We start from the raw sequence: 15,109 nt of genomic DNA on the forward strand, positions 1-15,109 counted from the left end.
AAAAAAAAAAAAAAAAAAAAACCAAATCTAGTGTCTTTGTTCATTTCTTCCACTAAGTCCTGTTGAGCTTGCCAATGTCCCCAGGCTGCTTTCCCTCCTCTGTGTCCCAACAGTTAATGTCCCCTCACTTTGGATCTGATCCCCCCACCCCCGGTTCACTGCAGCAGCCTCCTTCCCACCACAGACTGCTGCTCCAAGCTGCCTTCCACACTGGCCAACAACTGGTCATGCTAATAAGGCAAACCTGATCAAAAATCCTCTGGCATAACACCTAGGAAAGGAAGCCATTTTAAAAGACAATGGTAATAGAGGTTGGGGGAAGGGGGCTGGATTATTCACACCTACTGGATACAGTGCATGCTATCTGGGGGAAGGACACGCTCATAACTTTGACTCAATGTCAAACAATGTATGTAAATAAAACATGTATCTCCCCTAATATTCTGAAATTTTTAAAAGAGAATATAAAAAATATATATTGGCATGGCTCTTGCCTATAATCCTAGCATTCTGGCAGGCTGAGAAAAGATCACGAGCTCAGGAGTTTAAGACCAGCCTGAGCAAGAACAAGACCCTGTCTCTACGAAAAATAGAAAAAAAAAAAAATAGCCCAGCTTGCGGGCAGACACCTGCAGTCCTATCTACTTGGGAGGCTGAGACAGGAGAATGGCTTGAGCCCAGGCGTTTGGGGTTGCAGTGACTGTGGCATTGCACTCCAGCTGGGGCAACAGAGCAAGACTCTTGTTTCAAAAAAGAAAAAAAAAAAAGCATATTGGCAGATTTAAAGAAAGTTTAAAAACAGTTCGCTGAAGTAACTATTCCTTTCCAAATATAAAGTGTGACTGTGTGAACACAGTAGCCAAAGTGGGTGGATGAAGAGGAGAGAAGTAGGTCTTTTTAGAAAAAAGGAGCAATTGCTCTCAATGACCAGATGTCTCCCTGATTAGTAGTCTTGGGAAAATAAATGCCGAAGATGTACCGGTGATATTAATGGGCCGTGTGGGAGATCTCTGTGGCTCTGCGGGGTATGCCTGAGAACGGAGTAAGCGCCTTAATGGGACTGTGAGATTTATCTTCCTGTGCAAGTCTGAGCTCCAGGGATAGATTGTTCCTCAGGTGCCCCGTCTCTACGCACTCATGAAGACAAATTCCTCCGTCGAGGAATCCGAAGCAGCTGCCAAGCCTGCCAGACAGACAGATGGAGGAGCTAAGACCACACGACTCCTCACTGATCTTGATTCCTATATTTAAAAAGTGCCTCTGCATGGTACGTTTTATGTGTTAATGTCTTAATTCCTATATTTTAAAATCTGCTTCCTTTTCTTGATTTATAAATTGCTAATCAAAGAACACTAGAGTCAGAAGAGACTGACTGTTGATTTTATATATAATGTCAAAGGCGGCCCAGAGGGGGATAGCGCGTGGGACAAGGTCACAGGAATCTAGATCTCCTACCTTTTAGACAGTTTCACAGAAGCACATGGGGGAAGCACGGGAAGAAGCAGCTTAAAGCCTCAGGTTAGTGGCAGAGTTGGGACACACACCAGGGGATGTTTCCTGAGCTATGTGATAGAGGCCAGGCTAACCAAGAGGGCTGCCAATGGAGACAGTGCCTATGCCCAGCCCTGCTGTGGTCCTGCAGCCCACACAGAACCCCCCGCAAGCCCCAACACACAAAAAACATGCCCAGAAAGAGTTAGAGGGGCCTGAGGACTGTGCCAATCCCTGACAGGGAACCTGAGGCCCAGAGGTTCAAGTCAGCACTGCAAGGCAGACACAGAAGTTGTGCACATGTGCCAAAAAGTATGGAAGCCTGGAAGACATCAGTATGAGCTGCTTTGGTTCAAATCCCGTGTCTGCCACTTACTACCTCTGGGACCAAGGGCAAGTTGCTTAACCTCTTCATGCCTCAATTTTCCCATCTGTAAAATGGGAACCACAGTGGTACCTGTGCTACAAAGGCCTACTGTGAACTACCAAGGAGACAAGACATTTAAAGCACCTGACGCTCAGTAAGTGCTTCATAAATGCGGGCTGCTGCCGCTGCTATGAAAAGAAGCCATCCCCACTGGCGGGAGTACAACCGGAGCAGTAAGAATATGATAATCAAGGGCAGCGCTGGCAGATAGACATAAAATGTGGGCTACATATGTCATTTTAAATTTCTAGTAGCCACATTTAAAAGAGTAAAAAGAAATTAATTTTTAATAATTTATTATATGTAACCAGCAATATACCTAAAATATCATCATTTCAATATATAATCATCATAAAAATTATTAGTGAGAGGCCGTACATTCTTTTACTGACACCAAGTCTTTGAAATCTGGCGTGTATTTTACACTTAGAGAAGAACCAGGCAAATTTCAGTGCTTAGCGGCCCCCAGACTGGACACTATACATCTGGGGTATCTCCACCTGGGACTATAATGGATTATTAGATTTTTCAAATTGTCAACTCTCTTAGGGTGACACATAAGCTATTTTATTTTCACTAAATTAGGTAAAACTGCTCTATTTATACCAAACAATTTCCTTACCAAATCTCTCAGAGTGCATGATTATAATTCAAATTGCTATAGCATTCAAAGCATTTTAAAAAAAAAAAAAAAACCCAAAAAACCTAGCTCCTCATTAAAGAAAAGACAAGTCACATATCCAGAAACAAAGCATTCATTTGGAAGGGCTCTAGCCCCTGGAGCAGCCTCCTAATCTGTTGAACACTTTGTGAAATCATTTCCCAGCATCACTGAGATCAGAAAGTTCTCAGGAATGTCTTCCTCTCCGGCTGTCCCGGGAAGGGCTGATGTAGAAGCAGCAGGAATCTGAGGAGTCCCAGGGGGAGTTGTCTTTGTGGCCCTATTCAGTGTGCCTCCGATGCATGACCGCTTTTGAGATGCTTCCTTCCAAAAGAATTTCCTCTGAACAACATGGGGGCTCATTAAGTCCACTGGCCACCCGTGGACTCAGTTCAATAAACAGACAGGAGCAGCCTCAGTGATGAAAAGTACAACACTCCTTCTGCATTCCCAGGAGAAGACCCCATAAAAAAGTTTTCAGACAACTTTAATACTATGTAAAATCTAGGTGTATAAATGAATGAATGAATGAGCCCAATGTCTACTTAAAGTATCCACTATACGATTTTATGACACATACATATTTGAAATCACATGTTTCAGAAAACAATACATCAGTTCAAAAATAGGTAGTGATTCTGGGCAGAGAGTCTGGCGCCTGGATTCAAATCTTAGCTCCTCCATTTATTACTAATTTTTGAGCAAGTGATTTAACATTCTGGGCCTCGGTTTTCTATATCTGCAAAATAGATATAATGGTAATATCCAGCTCACAGTGTTGTTGAAGTATTAAATGAGTTAAAAACATGTAAAGCCCTGAGAACACTGCCCAGTAACTGGTAGATATGTGTTAGGTTACAAAAATAGATCGTTCATGTCCAGACTACAAAACCCCTTTATTCAAAGTCTTCAAATGCACCTGTGTCTGTTTCAGAAGAACCACATTTCAAGTTGAACGACACCAGTCTGCAACACGTTTCCTTCCAATTTCACCATTTTGAATACAATACTTTTTGAATCCCAGTATGATGTCATAGAAAAGTGAGGGTCCAGGATGCATCCATGTAGGCATTAGGACAGACACCTGTACTCCTTTCTCTGGAGGTTGTATACTCTGATCTCCCCAGAGATCCTCCGTTGCTTTTCAAAGCCATTTTTAGGACACTTTATAACAACCAACAACACTCACAATTATTTGGTCACATCCTTCCAGAATAATTACTAAACCCACGTTAAATTTCCTCGCTTTTTCTTCCTACCAATTCTGTGATCTCTGTAAACATCCCAAACTGGCAGTGATTGGGGTCACTGCAGGCTAATGTAGTTTCCGCAATTAATTTTACAGCTCTATGTACTCGAGAAACCATCCCAGGATAGGGGATCCTTTGTAAGAACTTTTCTGGGAGCTGTTTAGAGAGAAAGATCTTGTCTTTTATCTGGGCATATGCGATGTGTTCTGGCTTTTCTTTTTTCTTCTCCCTCTGCCATTTCTCAGTATTAGTTAAATAAACCGTGATGGTACGTGGATCCAGTAGAAAACCACGTAGTCACATAAATTGGCTTTAATTTTGACCAAAGTACATCATTTGCACATGAATGTTTATTTCAACTTATTAATATGTTGTTGAGGATATCGCATCCTCATTTATAAGTGAACTATGTTTGTAATTTCCCTTTATAATAATATATTTCTTCCAATTTTAATAGCAGGTGTGTCCAGATGAAGTAGAAAGATTTTGAAGTATTTCTTCTTTTTCTAATGTCTGTAAGATCTGGCATGATCTGTTTTCTGAAATTATCTTTTATTTTTATTTATAAATATTAGTTGTCTATTTTCTGAGACTTTGGAAAAAAAATACGAAGTTAACTGATGACTCCATACTGAACCTCAGAGTCAAAGCATTCTATGATAGACACACTCTTATCTGACAATGTGAATGTTACTTTTCTTGCATTATTATTATTATTGCTCAATATTTCGTTGCAGTAATCGTCTGATTTCTTTTCTGAACGTATTTATCTTCGTTCATTCTTTATGAGGTTTTTGTTTCTAGTCCTCATCTTAAACATTGTTATTGTCATTAAATTTTAAGCCTTTTTAATGTTGCGAAGGCAAAAGGTGGAAACCAAATAAACACATGTATACATAAAAATAAATAATTAAAAGAAAACCATGTAGCCTTGGAAGTTGAAAACGAGGCCTGAGTAGAGTGGTATGAAAAAAGATCCATGATCAAACCATCCGGAACCATGACTCTGTTCACTGCCTGCGGTCTTAGGAGATGCTTCTGTGAAGCTGTCCACAGTATCAACTGTGCCCAGATTTCCTGAAGGCAAGTTTTGGCTCAACCACATGCTAACTATGACCTTGGGCAAGTCAGTTACGCTTTCTGTGCCTGACTTTTCTTATTTGTAAAATGCAGACGATGATATCTACGTACATCAGAGGACTGTTGTGAGGATTAAACACATCACTACCTTTAAAGTGCTTAGGCTAGTACCTGTCACGTAAATAGCACTTCTCTGTCACTGTCACCACTTACACATATTCTCTCTCTGTCTCCCTCCCCTCTCGTCCTCCTTCTCCTTTCGTTTCTTCCCCCCCTTCCTCTCTCCCTCTCTCTCATTCTCCTTCACTACACATCGACATGTTAATAGTGATATTTAGTTGAACTGAATGGGGGCGGAGAGAGGTAACATATGTATAAACATTATTGTCATGAACGAATACGTAATATTTTATGATTAAAGGAGACAAAAATGTATTGACTCAACAGTGGTTAGACAGGAAAACTATAAGAGTTTCTAGTTTGAAATCAATTCATAAGAATATCGCAAATGGGCTCAGCACCTGTAGCTCAGCATCTACGGCACCGGCCACATGCACCAAGGTTGGCAGGTTCAACAACAACAAAAATAAAATAGCTGGGTGTTGTGGTAGGAGCCTGTAGTCCCAGCTACTTGGGAAGCTAAGGCAAAAACATCACTTAAGCCCAAGATTTTGAGGTTGCTGTGAGCTGTGACACCACAGCACTCTACCAAGGGCAGCATAGTGAAAGTCTGTCTCAAAAAAAAAAAGAGTATCACAAGTAATTAAAAATACTTAAAGGCCTGTCATTCCAGGTCATAGTAATGTAACCCTTAAATGAATAGGGGGTCAGTTGGGAGTGTAGCCCATTTGTCCCAGGTAGAGTCTCACACTTCACAAGGAGTTCCACACCTTTGTGAGAGTACGCCAGGCCTCAGAGGGAAGGGGGACTCCCTCATAACTTTTATTTGCCTAGGATCTTAGGATCAACTCCAAGCAGAAGAACCAGGACAGCAGGGCCTGGGACCCGGTGGTTCATCCTGACCACAGCCACATCAAGCTGAGAGTTGGCACTCAAGTTACAAAAACTGCAGGTGCCGTGAAAATGCCAAAAAGCAGGAGCCTCTCCAGGGCTTTCCTGAAATCGTTTTCTTCTGACTCTCCCAACACTGATAACCCCAGTAAGGATTTACTCTACGTTTTGACCACCTTCCTTGCTTCGGGGCCCAGGCAAGGCACAAGGAATTCAGCAAGGAGAGGCAGCCCAGGCCCCAGAGCCTTCATGGAGAATCAGAGACAGTGTGGGGTAAACTCAGCAACCTGGAACTCACCTCCCAAGGAAGAAAGGTGAATGGTGGGAGGAAAGTCAGGGAGGGCCTCCTGGAAGAGGTGGCATCTGTACATGGTGGTGACATAGGAAGGGGAGCAGGAGGTGTGCCCTACCAGAGGGGTCAGTGCGTGTAAGATATGATGCTGTGGCCTTCACAGTTTGTGACAGAAACAAGAGACATCAACCAGGTCTAGCTTTCTCAAAAGCAGCACGTGTTGGAATAACATTGAGAAACTCTTTAAGAATAGGAAACTGGAGGATCAGACCTGGAAAGCAAGCTGAAAGAAGGCTGAGCTGACAGACCAACAAGCAGAATTCCAGCAACACCTTTAAGTGTAAACACCACGGCCAGCCACCAGCACTACCCCAGACCCCCAGTTCACAAGCTGCCGGCTTCTGCCTCATCTTCGCCAGTCCAGCTGACTGAGTCCAGCTCAACTGACCAGCCATGTGCAGCGGGTGCCACATTCCACCAAGACTTCCCCAAAGTCAAAGAATAGGACTGGAGCTTGGGGGCTCCCAAATGCACATGAAGAACTCCTATGATTACACAGAAGGGGAAGGGGAAGGGGAGAGGATATGGAAGAGGAGAAAACTAAGGCTAGAAATAGATCCTGGGGTAGTATCATGAGAAAGTTCAATTATTAATAAGAGCAGTTCATGGAGCAAACATTTATAACTATCTACTAAGTCCCGGCACTGTGGTTAGAGCTCAAAATAAAGTATCGTCCCCACCTATAAGAACAGAAGACAGAACTATCTGTACACAAACCATGGCCAACCTTGCAATTCATCCAAGAAGCCCGGGAAAGCCCATCCTGCTTTTGACAGCTGATGTCCACGTGTTCACCTTTCCTGGCCAGTGCGTGGACCCTTCTCAGTAACAACATTTCAAACACGATTCCTGCTAAAGCGTAGAAAGCCCCCATCCTTTACCTAAGCTGAGAGCTAAACTGGGGTGCAATCAGGGGGCCAGCACCACTTCCTGACTTGTGTTAAATGCTTCAAGGCATCTTCCCAACCATCAATTCAAGGGCAAATTTCCAGGATTACATGTTTGACATGTAATGAGAATTCTTCCCCCAGATCTCAAAGATAACATACAACAATTCCGTTTGGGGTGCATAAGGGAATACGGAAATTTATACAAATGAATTCAAGTTTGAAGACTGCTGTTGGAGACGAGCGGAGATGTGGGTACAAGAACACTCACTGCAATGTGCTTTAGGAGTGAGTGGCTGGGAGGAACTTAAATGTGCAACCGTACAGGGTGGTTAAATAAATCGTGGGATCGTCATTGCACTGGGAAACTACGAAGCCTTTAGAAAACATGCTTTTGAGGAATTTTTAATGACATGCAAAAATGCTGAAAAACAGCATTAACTAGAAAAATAGAATTTTACGTGAATTTGTGTGAACATACGACTCTCACTTTGTTCTTTATAGCCATCTCTATGGTGAATATTCTCTGCGATGAATACACATTATCTTTGCCATTATAAATCATGACTGCAAACAGAAATAATTTTAAAAGATGCTTAGTCGATGATAGCACCACGTGTACGATATATATTAATATTTCTCTAGCCTGAAGTTCAAGCCTGGCTCCTCGGCCACCTAAAACTCACATGACCTTGGACAAGTCACTTTACTTCTCCAGGACTCAGTTTCCTCAAGAATAAAGAGGTGACAGTATCTCTGAACTCATGGGACGGTGGCACAGTAGATGAGATGTCCTACGGGAAAGTACCCACCCCGGTTCTTGGGTAGCGTGGACAGGCAGGAGGTGGCAGATCCCTGGGAGGAAAGCAAAGGTCCTTCTGCTTATGGCACTGTCATGTGAATTCTCGTGTGGAAAACACACTGGGTTGGGGCCCTGACGTGACCTGGTTTCAGCTTCCTAGAGCTGCTGCTCACCATTACATTGCAAGCTGGATGATTACGAGAACAGAGCCAGGATGTGGCACGGTGCTGACAGGGCCATGTTTTCTCCAAAGGCTCTTGAGAAGGCCCCTCCCCTGCCTCCCCTAACTTCTGCGTCCATGACTATCCTTGACTTGCAGCTGGGCATCGCTCTGGTCTCCACCTTCTTGTGGCCTCCTTCCCTGTATCCCTGGGCATCTGTTTGCCTCCACTAGTCACATTGGGTTACATTCCGGTATGACCAGTGGGACCTCTTCTTAATTTGATTACACACACAAATACCTGATTGCTTTCCAGCTAAGATCACATTCGCGGGTATCAGCAGTTAGGACTTCAATTTATCTTTTGGAGGGGACCATTCAACCTATAATGGAAGACCACAACCTGTCTCTAGAAACATCAGCAGTTAGAGCAAGGCAGGAACCCAGCACCAAGGCCCCCATGGTATGAAAGAAGACCCCAGCGCGGTCCTGGAGGCTGTGCCGCCTGGCTGACACCATCCAGTCTGCGTGTGCATTCTCCCAGCTGCTGCTCATTATCAGGAAACTCCCAAGGCTCTTTGTATTTCCCTGTTCTGGAAATGCGTGCAGGAGAGAGACAAGACACCGCTGGAACTCATGGCTCCCTTCTTTCCTCCTTTGTTTTTGTAAAGTCTAAACTTGAAACAGGGAATGTGCTCGGGGCTAGGCTGAGAGGTGCGTGTGCCTCTGAGAGCTCCCGGGACAGGGACAGGATGGCCCTGCTGGTGCCACACTGCTCAGTGGCAGTATCTGAGGAGGGGGCAGGTCCCAGAAGGGATGCAGTGTGGTGGCCCTGGGCTCCCAGCCTGGGAAAGAGCAGCGAACCACTGGACCAGCAGGGACCTCAGGAAATACAACAATGGGCTTCCCAGAGGAAACAAGGGTCAGCTCTAGTCCCTGGACATTCACAGGACCCCAGGGAAGGGGGACCCCAGTAATTCCTATAATTTAATGTCTTGACTCCCTAGAAGCTCAGGGTCAGATTCCAGAGAAGCAAGAGCAGCATTTCTCGTGCTCCTGGGACGGCAGCCTGAGAGTCAACCCTAGTTCCTTCCTGATGTTTAAAGAAATGCCCTACAAGGGTTAGAGGGAAGGAAATAGAAAGAATGCACTCAAGGCCCATTACCCGTGGCTTCGGCCCTTTCAAAAGGACACCTACACCATGTGCATCTTCCCTCAGCCCCCACAGCCCTCCTGCCAGGCCCTGAGCTGCACTCAAAGTTGCCTGTTGAAACCCACGGCAAGGAGGAGGGAGGCAGGGCTAGGAACCGGGGAGCTGCAGTCAGTTCCGTGGACAGAACAGAGGCCCAGAGAGAGGGTTTGAGGGTATAGCAACCCCTCCTTCTCTGCAACAGTCCCATAAGAATAAGGTGGGAAAACCCCGCCTGAAGCCTGGAATGCTAGGCAGGCTGAGAGCTTTCTGCGTGGACAGCGATGAGGAAAAGAGTCTGACAGAGGCTGTGCAGCATTCAATTCTCAGAGCTGACCTGTGCCCTCGGGGCAACCATGCATTATGGGTACTGAAAAGCCCCTCTGGCCTGTCAGGACCTCCAGCAGACCACCTGCCGGGCAGTTTTCCTTTATAAAGCGGCATCTGGGGATCAGCCAGCTTGAAGGGCAGGGGCTAAGCCAGACTTAGACTTACAGTCCGAGAGATTGTAAGAACCAAAAATGTTTAGAAAAACCACATGTGCGACAGGTCACACTCATGAAGACATCCTCCACGCCTCCATTCACTCTCACGCTGGGTCCCAAGTTAACGAGGAGGAAACTGAGGCAGAGGCATTGAGGCTCCAGGGGCACTCAGCTGGGGCATAAGGCTGGAGTGTACACACCTCCCATGGTGTCTGTGATGAGGACTCTGAAAGCAAACAGGAGGCTTGCCACGAGAGGGAACAAGGGCGTCCTCCTTCAGTTAAGAGAAGATACTCCAGGCAGGAGTCCCATGAACTGAGACCTAGAAACTTTGGCCAAGTGAAGAGCAGAGAAAACAAAGGTAGTGAGCGGGAACAGCTTGTGCAAAGGGCCTGAGGCAGGAGAAAAATCTTCCCAACATTCCCAGTGGATCCAAAATGCCCAGTATGTCTGGAGCATTTTGAGAGAGAAGAAAAAGAGCTCGAAGACACTGGATTATGCAGAACCTTGTAGGCATTCAGACTTTATGCCATGTGCCAAGGGAGGCCACCCAAGGGGTCAAGCACCAGTTACCTATACGGACCAAGCACAGAGCTTGTCACACAGGCAAGGATCAGAAAAGGGCTGTGGAATAACTGAATAGAGAGACTCAGGCTAGATGTCCAAGAAGGGGAGAGCTGCTGGCTTTACAGAAGGAAAAATAAAGTTTCAGCCTTTGCTGGTGAGAAGAACAAACAGTTTCGCCTAATCCAAATTCGCTTTCATGCCTCCCTGCCTAAGAAGCGCACAGAGCCGCCGAAATCCGCGGGCGCATGATGACAGAGTAATTTCACTGATCATTATCAAATGCTTCTATTTAGAAAAGCCCAGAAGACTGTATTAGCATGATCCAATATTTATGAAATGACATTCTGCTCTAATGAGGGCTGAGAAAATTAAGATTAGAAGCAAAAGTTGTGTCCTGGGTGTGGGGGGAGAGTAGTTCAGGGAGAAGCAGTGATTTCTCTCTGCATCTCGGAACCTTGGTTTTGTACACTGAGAAATGGGAAGGATGGCGGCAAAGATGAAAATATGTGATCAGTTGGTAGAGGAACCAAAGGAGTTTAATGTTTGTCATGCATTCCTTCATTTAAAACACACACACACACACACACACACCTGCTGGGCACAGTGGCTCATGCCTGTAACCCCAACAGTCTGGGAATCCAAGGCAGGTGGCTCATTGGAGCTCAGGAGTTCAAAACCAGCCTGAGCAAGAGTGAGACCCCATCTCTACTAAAAATAGAAAAACTAGCCAGGCATGGTCATATATGCCTGTAGTCCCAGTTACTCAGGAAGGTGAGGCAGGAGGATTGCTTGAACCCAAGAGTTTGAAGTTGCTATGAGCTATGATGCCATGGCACTCTACCCAGGGTGACAGAGTAAGACTCTATCTCAGAAAAAAAAAGCAAAACAAACAAACACACACACACACCTGATAAAGACTATTTGCCCATCTACCCACACATCCATACGACAATACGCTACTTAATACACACTGTGAGCAATTCGTCACAAGAGGCTCTAAACATAGTCTGAGGGCAAGACTGTCATGCTCCCTGTTCCCAGGGAACTTCTCCCTGGGAGGTAAACATACACTGGACGAGTCACTGCAGCTGTGATGGGTGTGACTGAGGACACACACTGGTGCGTGACAGCGAGTAGACCCGACCCAGACATGGAGAGCAAGCACCAGAGAGTGGGCGGGGGGGGCGCTGCAAAGTGCCAAACTCAGGAGCACTCCCGAGGCAAGAGTCAGAAGATTCTGGCAACGGACAGAAGCAGAGCAAAGTGAACACAGTGGGGAGAGAGACATGGGGAGCCCAGAGGTGTGGGCAGGTACCGCCATTTGGGCCTTGGTGGCCTCAGCAGAACCTTGGCCTTCCCCCTCAGACCAACGGGCAGCCGGGGAAGGGCCCGAACAAGAAGCTGAGTACAGACGAGGGGGAAAAGTGGTGACGTGCACATGCTTATATTCTAGAATAATCTCTCTGGCTTGTGTTTGCAGAAAGGATTGAAGTCAGAACAGTAAGTCAAGGAGCTTTTAGAAAGTTTTCCAGTTACCCAGGAGAGAACCGAGGGTTGTGTGTACCCCGGCAGCAGTGGGAGAGACGGAGGGGCTTAGACACAAGAGGGAGAATGGCAGAAAAAGGGGTTGACTGGAAAAGGGGGTGAGAGAGAGGACCGAGAGGGCCTCTGAGTCAGTGCTGCAGCAAGAGAAGGCGCCTCTTCCAAGATAAGAAACGCTGGAGTGTGAGGAGGTGGGGAAGGGGAGTGGGTGAGTCAAGAGATGCACATGTTTTGCAGATGTAGATGTGGAGAGCCTACAAGACCCTGCCGGGTGTCAGGGGAGCTAAAGTGAGCAGGAAGAGCTTGTGCACGCACGCACATACACATACACACACGTGCCCATCCACACTAGAAGAGCTGCATTTATTAGACCAATATCAAAGATGGCCACGCAGAACAGAGCAGATGTGATATGTTTAAGGAGAGATGTCTTGGACTCTTGGAGTCCCCAATGGCATGAGTGATTCAATCATCTAAACCAGAACACTTTTGAGAGTAATGTCACCATTATTGAAAAACATGATTGGGCGGCACACATAGAGGTTGTTTCGTGTTGCCCCCCCCAGTGGGCATGTGCAGCTGCTTGTGCTCACTTCTCTCACTCCGAGTAGGATCCTGGTGGTTCTAAAAGGCTCAGTTGTGTCCCAGAGCCCAACTCTAGTATGCCTTGTCTCAACCTTATAAGAGAAAGTTATATAATTTACGCCCTTCATAGTAACTACCCAGAGCTCTCTAGTGCCTCCCCCCTGTGGAGCCAAACTCAAGTCGGTGAGGCCACATCCTCCCCTGGACATCTCTGAGCTTTGTCTTTGCCTCCAGTTCATTGGCATCCTAAGAAACCCCGTGTCCCAGAGTAGCCAAGGAGACATGGCAGCTGGGCAGTACTGGGTAGGTCTAAGTTTCTAAGAGATGTCTAGGAGAGAGGTCTAAATGTTGGGATCACCAGGATACACCAAGCTGGGAAGTGTCTGAGGCCAGAATGTCAAGAACACACAGCCAGCCTGAAGAACGCCCAAGTTCAACGTCCATAGTGAGCTGAGACCGAGGAGCGTGGCAGGGGGTGGGGATGGGGTAAAAACCAAGATAGATGTGGGCTAGAGGGAACCCTTGGTCAGAGAAAAACTAAAACACGCTTCCCTTCTCCAACAACTAATGGTCTTCACATCTGTAGTCAGGATCATATTCTTCAGAGGTGATAATTATTTGGGGGCTGGAACTCTTCCTGACCTATATCAACAGGTAAGCTTCTCCAAGCCCCACCTCACTCAGATATTCCCCACTCTAAATGTGACCTCCCTGAGTACACCTCCTTCAGCTTTGTCCCCTGAAATACAGCAGGTGTACCTCCTCCTGGCCTGCCTCATGCAGGCATCTCTCAAAAATTTCCATCAGGCCTCAGCCCCACTGGTTAAGGATAAGTGTGGTATTCAGCACGTGAGGACTTACCATCCTGACTGTGGAAATCTCCTTAAATATCTACAACCTGCGTCCATGGGGCCTTGAAGAAAAAGCGTGACCTCAGATTCTTCAGAAGCCTTTTCTCCTAAAATCTCACTACCATCATGCTCCCAAGCAAAACCTAGTGATGGTGTATGAAAATACCACACTGTACCCCCAAAGTGCATCAATGTACACAGTTACCATTCAATAAAAAAAAAAAAAAAATCCACAAAAAAAAAAACACCTAGTGATGCCCTGATGCTAGCTCAATCTTGACAGCTCAAAGCTAAAAAATATCCTAAAGGTCGCCGAGTCCAGGAGACATGGTTCCTACCACAACCTGAAGAATTCGTTCAGCCTTGGTTTGGACACCTCAGCACCCACAGATTTATCTGTTGGCCTATCAGGTAGCTCAATTGAAAGCATGTTCTTCCCCCTCAAGGCCCCAAACACGACGGATCACATACCTGTGGGCACCGCCTGGTCCAGCATGGGTTTCTCCCACGTGTTAACCTGCTCCCAGGTGAACCCATTGGTCCCCAGGGCCACGCTATAGCCACAGTTGCTGTAATGCTCCTCAAAGGAACAGCCACCTGCAGACAAAGAGATATGGGTAAATAAATTCCCGCATTGGAGGCTCAGTTTGTTACCCCCATCTCGTCGGCTCTTCATTGACAGCTTTGAATTTTAAACTCTGGAGATTTTTAAAAAGGGGGTGGCAAGCAAATTGGATTTTTATATTTGCTTTGATGCTCTCAGGAAAGACGCTGGCATCTGCAGGCCCCCCTATTTTAAAAAGTTAATAAGGCTAGTTACATTGATTTTAATCTTCCTTCCTGAGAAAGTAAACAGCAACGCCTCATTCTAAGTAGGAGAAATGAATGCCGGGGCATGCCTCTATAATTGCTTCCTGCAACGGGGAGAGACGCTCTGAGGCAGCAGAAAGAGCACCCGCTTCAGAGTCTGGCAAAACTAGATACACATCGTCTTTGCAAAGCTGGGTGAGCTCGGGCCAGATGCTCAGCACCTGTGTGTCTCAGTTTCCTCACCTCCAACATGAGCAGGTAAACATCTACCTTACAGAAATATCATAAAAACTAAAGGCAATAACAAATACGGAAAAGGCACAGAATACATTCTTGCAGTTTTGGGTTTTTTTTTTTTTTTTGGCCGGGGCTGGCTTTGAACCTGCTACTTCCGGCATATGGGGCCAGTGCCCTACTCCTCTGAGCCACAGACGCCTCCCCCAGAATACGTTCTTAATGCTCCCACGTCCCCCCCTGCCAAAGCAGCCTGAAATACCATCTCTCCTGGAGTAAGAACTGAATTGGTGAGAAATTAGACAATCATGCACCTGGAAGATAATAAAATCAATGTTGATCCTGTTTAAAGCTTCTCGCTTTCACTCGAAAGGTCAGGCCATCCACCGTTCCACAGTAAGTTATATCCATTCGGTTCTGACAAGGATTCACTGAGCAGATGCCACGGGCTGTAAGTCACCTCAAGGTGACACTGAGAGAGACATGAGGTACAAAGTGGAGGCTCCAACTAGGAAACATGGGTCTGACCAGAGAAACAAGAGCCCATTATATTCTGGAGAAGAGAAGGGAAGAGAAGGAGGAGGAGTGACCAGGGCTCTGGAGGGTGGCAGCACCTCCAGGGGCACAGGGAGGGAGAAATGGCGCTCGGGAGGGCCTGCAGGGCACGCAGAGGCAGCACAGCACTGCAGAGCTGCAGTCTGAGCTCCCCTGCAGACCCATTTCTC

At 46.2% G+C, this 15,109-nt stretch overlaps 1 protein-coding gene across 1 annotated transcript in view; it reads right to left on the reverse strand.

Moving 5' to 3' along the window:
- PTPRT (protein tyrosine phosphatase, receptor type T) overlaps positions 1 to 14,016 on the reverse strand; it is a 762,820-nt gene extending 748,804 nt beyond the window's left edge. Inside the window, exon 1 of the mRNA XM_012803799.1 lies at positions 13,812 to 14,016. Within this exon, the coding sequence (XP_012659253.1) occupies positions 13,812 to 14,016 (205 nt within the window). The remainder of the gene's footprint in view (positions 1 to 13,811) is intronic.
- Positions 14,017 to 15,109: the final 1,093 nt, after the last annotated feature.

This window comes from Otolemur garnettii, unplaced genomic scaffold (genome assembly GCF_000181295.1).
Source record: "Otolemur garnettii isolate 467f Iridium unplaced genomic scaffold, OtoGar3 scaffold00023, whole genome shotgun sequence".
Taxonomy (NCBI): Eukaryota; Metazoa; Chordata; class Mammalia; order Primates; family Galagidae; genus Otolemur; species Otolemur garnettii.